The sequence below is a fragment of the Mesoplodon bidens genome (genome assembly GCF_964165515.1).
Source record: "Mesoplodon bidens genome assembly, chromosome: 10".
Lineage (NCBI taxonomy): Eukaryota > Metazoa > Chordata > Mammalia > Artiodactyla > Ziphiidae > Mesoplodon > Mesoplodon bidens.
Genome location: NC_138172.1, coordinates 1,827,673 through 1,832,228, shown reverse-complemented (window position 1 = coordinate 1,832,228; position 4,556 = coordinate 1,827,673). Strand labels below are relative to the sequence as shown.

The following is a 4,556-nucleotide window of genomic DNA, read 5'->3' as shown; positions in this document are numbered from 1 at the left end:
ACGTGCCTTCAGTGTTCACCTGGAATTGAGGCCCCTTGAAGCCAAATCCAAGAGACACAGTAAGTAAATGGGCTCCCCCGCTCTGTTCAGGAGCTGAGTGTGGTGTCAGGGCAGAAAATACACCTTCAGCACCAGTCAGGTGAGTGTTGGAACACCTCCCTCGCTGGGCTGTCTTGAGGCTGAGGTCTCTACCCTTCCTTAGAGTGCCTGGCACACGCCGAGTGTTCATTCAACTTCAGGATGTGGGACCCGCCTACAGAGATGCAGCTCGGCTGAAGGGTCTGAGTGAGCAAGATGGGAAGGTGGGGGACCTGTGGGTGGAGGACAGTGGGACCCTAGGAGAGTGGTTTTGAGGAAGACCAATTTGAATAGATGACAAGGTCCAGGATGTGGGCATGGGAGGATAAAGTGAGTTAAAGGAATGAGAGACCAGATTGCAAGTGACGTAAACCCAATTTCAACTAGGTTATGTGAAAAGCATCAGCTCACAGAATAGCCAGGTCTATGTAGCTTCAGACATGGCTGGATCCAGACGCTGCATTAATGTCCTTAGTTCTTGGCTCCACCTTTATGTCTTGGCTCTTTTTTCAGGTGGGTTTTCCCTATGTGTTGACAAAGATGGCCACTGGCAGCTCTGGCCCCAGTGTCCCTAACCTTAGTGATCCTGGGTGAGAGAGCACCTCTTTCTCACTAGTTCCAGGAAGTCTCAGGATTGACTCATTGAACTCACTGGGGTCAAGAACCAGTTTCTCCAATCACTGTGGCCAAGGAACAGACTAAACGCTCAACAGCCAGGTCTTTGGTCGCGTGACCATCCCTGGGACTGGAAGAGTCAGACCCCCCAGAGCCATGTGGCCTGAGAGTAGGGGAGCGGTTTGTCCCCAGAAGAAAATTAAAGTGCTTTTTATTATCAGAAGGATGAGAGATGCTACCTGGAGAAGATAGGCCTTGGCGTGGACAACAAGCCAGAGGCTAAGTCTTCAAAGAATGGAGGGGGGCGGTGGTGACAAGAGAAGGGTGTGGGCTGCAGCATCAGAGCCAGAGGCTGCTGGGAGAGCCAGGTGGTGTGAGCAGTGAAGGGCGGATTTCAGTGGGAAACCTGGAAGGACAGCGTGGAATAAGGCCGACCTGAAGGGCACTTCGGGGCCTTGGAGCTCACGGGATGTCTTCAAAGGATAGAGAGTCAGCAGGGGTGGAGCTTTGGGCAGGGAGGACTCTGGGAAGGGCAGGTGGCTCAGTGTGAAGGGTTGGGCAGGAAGGAGCAGCGTCCACGTGCCCAGGTCTCTGCAGCCCTTCCCAACCCTCTCTGAACCCCAGGGCAACCTAGGAGAGGGTCAGAAACCCAAGCCCCAGGCCCCAGCCTCAGATGGTGACTTGGACAACTGGGGTGAGCCCAGGTGGCATCTGGGCTTGGGTTTCTGCTTTAGGGAAAGAGGGTGTGGGGTGGGAGGGCTCCCGTTTAGCTGGTCAGGAGCACCATCCCCCAGAACCCTGGGGAGGCTGCGGCCTCTCACTGCTGCTAGCTGCTGGTGGCCTATTGGTTGGCTCTGCAGGCAGCTTGGGACCGGCCAAGGCTGGCACGGTGGTGCTGCAGCAGGGCACTGGGCACACTGCCCCAAAATCAAAACTGCAAACTAGATGAAGTTGTTACTGATCAGTAAGTGGCCAGGACATGGGCTGGCAAGGTGGGTGGAGTTCCCAGGAATTGAAAACAGTCTTTGCCCTAATCCCAGCCAGATCAGGGCCCCATCTGGCTCCCAAGTGTCTCTCTCCGAGCTTCTGCCTTGAGGGCAATGATGTGGTCCCCTGTGACTTATCTCCCTTCTCCCACACTGGAAGCTTGGGCAGGGCAGGCACCTGTGCTGGTTTGGCCCGCTTCTGTGTCCCCTGGGCCCAGGCCAGGGCAGGGCAATCACACACTGGCAGCTGGCCTTGCCGTTCCCTGCGGCAGGAAACAGTGGGGAGAGCCTGCAGCTGGGGGGAAAGAGACTTGAAGTGGGACTGGGTGGCCACTTGCCCAATGTGGGAAGGGTCTGCCCTGTTACCCAGCCTGTGTGCCAGAGGAGGGTAGTGGCTGCCAGGCCATGGTCAGGGTCACTTGCTGGCCAGGGCCTCTTCTCCACCGGAGATCCCCTGAAGCTCTCTCACCTACTTGCTCAGCCTGGTCTGTGCACATGCACTGTCCTAGAATGTTGTCTGGCTTTCCACTGCTCCAGGGCTCTCCCTGTTTTGCAGGGTTGTCCTTTCATACGAGCATCTGTCAGAATAGGCCTCAAGTCTAGTGCCCAACTACAAGCACAACTATTCCATATGATGGACACAAACTGTGTGGGAGGGTGTCCCAGGGTTGAGGGTCATTCCTGCCAATCTGTCCGTAACCCTCTGGGTCCCGTGTGCACTCCAGATTAACTTACAAGCGCCGGGAGGGTCAGAGCCTTACTCAGACCCCACCTCAGTTAGTGGGGAGTGAACCAAAACCCGGCTCCACTGTCCCTGTCACAGTAACACGAAGCCTCACTGAATTCGGAGTCAGTAAGCTCTGTGAAGGCCCGGCGTGCGGTGACCTTGTGAGACCTGAGGGTCTCTAACCCGCAGACCCCGCAAAGCCCCCGCTCCCCCACCCCCCAGAAGGTGGACCCAACTGCCCATCTACCAAGGTAAACTCCGCACCTCCTTCGGGGACCAACCGGCCCCCGCTCCTGCCGGGCTCCGGACCTGCACCTCTAACGGATCCGGGGTGCTGGGGACCCGCCCCCCATCCAGCCCAAGCCCCGAGGCGGCGACGCCGCCCAACCCTCCTCCACTCGGAAGAAAACAAGAGCGGTTCAAAGGTTTAAACAATTTATTGTGCCCCAAAAAAGGCGACGAGAAAAAGGAGCGCCGCGCGGCCCCGCGCCCCGCGCGATTGCTCGGCGCGCGCCCGGAAACAGGGTGGGCGGGGGCGGGAAGGACTGAGCGGCCGTCGCGTCCTCGCGCGCAGGCGCGGCGCGGCCTTCGGGGCCCAGTAACCAAGGCGACACCCGTTGCCAAGGGCGAGAGCCAATAGGAGCATCGCCAGGGCCGTTTCAAAAATCTAAAGCAAACAAAAAAAAACGCTCCCACGCGGGGGATGGGCAGGCCGGCGCGGGCCCGGGTCCCCTGAAGTCGGAGCGCGCACGGCGGCCCGGGCCGATGCCCCGCGCAAAACCTACGTGCAGTCGGGGTGGAAAAGGGGGCGCCGGGGCCCCGCGTTCACTTGCGGCCCTTGGGCACTTTGGGCACGCTGGGCTTGGCCGCCTTCTTCACCTTCTTGCCGCCCGCGGCTGCCGCCTTCTTGGCCTTGCTGCCTTTGTCCTTCTTGGAGGCGGCACCCTTCTTGTGCGAGCGCTTCTCGGGCTGCGGGCCCTTGGCGGGCTTCTTGTCCGCGCGCCGCGCAGGGGCCGCGCTCGGAGCCGCCTTCTTGGCCTTGTGCGCAGCAGGCGCCGGGGCGGAGGCGGGCGCCGGGGCTCCGCGCCGCTCCCCGCCGCCCTCCAGCTTCTTGCGGTTGAGCTTGAAGGAGCCGTTGGCGCCGGTGCCCTTCACCTGCAGCAGCGTATCGTTCTGCACCAGCGCCTTGATGGAGTACTTGAGGTAGGTGCGCCCGTTTTGCTGGTCGAACCATGCCACCTTCTTGGCCTCCGCGTAGATCTTGGCCAGCGACGAGCCGTTGCGCTCACCCAGTCGGCGGATGGTCTCCACCACCAGCTGGCTGTATTTTCCTGGTTGGTTCTTCTTCTTGCTGTTTTTCCTTTTTTTGGAAGGGGACAGTGAGGCCGAGCCGCCGGCCTTGGCCGCCTTCTTGGCCGCCCCCTCGGCGGTCGTCAGCGGCAGGGCCTCCTCCAGCTCCACAGACATGGTGGCGAGCGGATTGGTGGCGGGCGGGGCGCGGAAGCCCGGGGGCCGCGCCGGGAAGAGAAAGGCGAGGGGCCGCGGGGGCGCCGGGGGGCTGGGGGCGCGCGGCGGCTCCAGGCGGGAGCGGCCGCGGCCGTGCCTGGGGCCGGGCGGCAGGGCTGGGGTGGGGGCCGGGCCGGCCGGAGCGGGGGTCCCGAGCCGGGGCCGGCGCGGGGGCGGTCGGAGCGCAGGGGTTCGGCACGAGGTAGCCGGAGCGGGGACCGTCTCGGAGCGGATTTAGTCGGCCTTGCGAGCGTCGCCGCCTCCCCCAGAGCTCGCTGGGCGTGCGCGCTGGGCTCTGGCGAGGAGGGCGCCCCGCTCCGCTTTTATGGCTCTACGGCGGACCACGTTGAGAACAACAACAGCCTGGTCCGGGGCCAGCGCCAACTTGTGCTTCTTGGAGCCCCTTCCCCGGCCGCTGGCTTCCCAGACCGCGCCTCCCCGGCGCCGCCGCGCCCGCCGCCGTGCGCCCCGGACAGGGCCCGAGCCTGCGGCGCGGCAGAGAGGCGGCCCGCGCCCAGGGAGGGCTCGGCAGAGGGGAACGGAGGGGCGCACCCTAGGCTGCGGGAGCGCGAGAGGAGGGGGGCACCCTGTTTAGGGTCGAATAGCGCGGGCCCCCGGGGAGGCCCCGCGGCCCGGAGCTCGGC

General features: G+C 62.8%; 1 protein-coding gene across 1 annotated transcript; it reads right to left on the bottom strand.

The window, feature by feature from the left end:
• Positions 1-2,824: 2,824 nt before the first annotated feature.
• H1-10 (H1.10 linker histone) lies at positions 2,825-4,218 on the bottom strand. Its single transcript, XM_081246881.1, has one exon. It carries the CDS (start codon positions 3,871-3,873, stop codon positions 3,232-3,234), a length of 642 nt encoding a protein of 213 aa, XP_081103007.1. The 5' UTR covers positions 3,874-4,218; the 3' UTR covers positions 2,825-3,231.
• Positions 4,219-4,556: the final 338 nt, after the last annotated feature.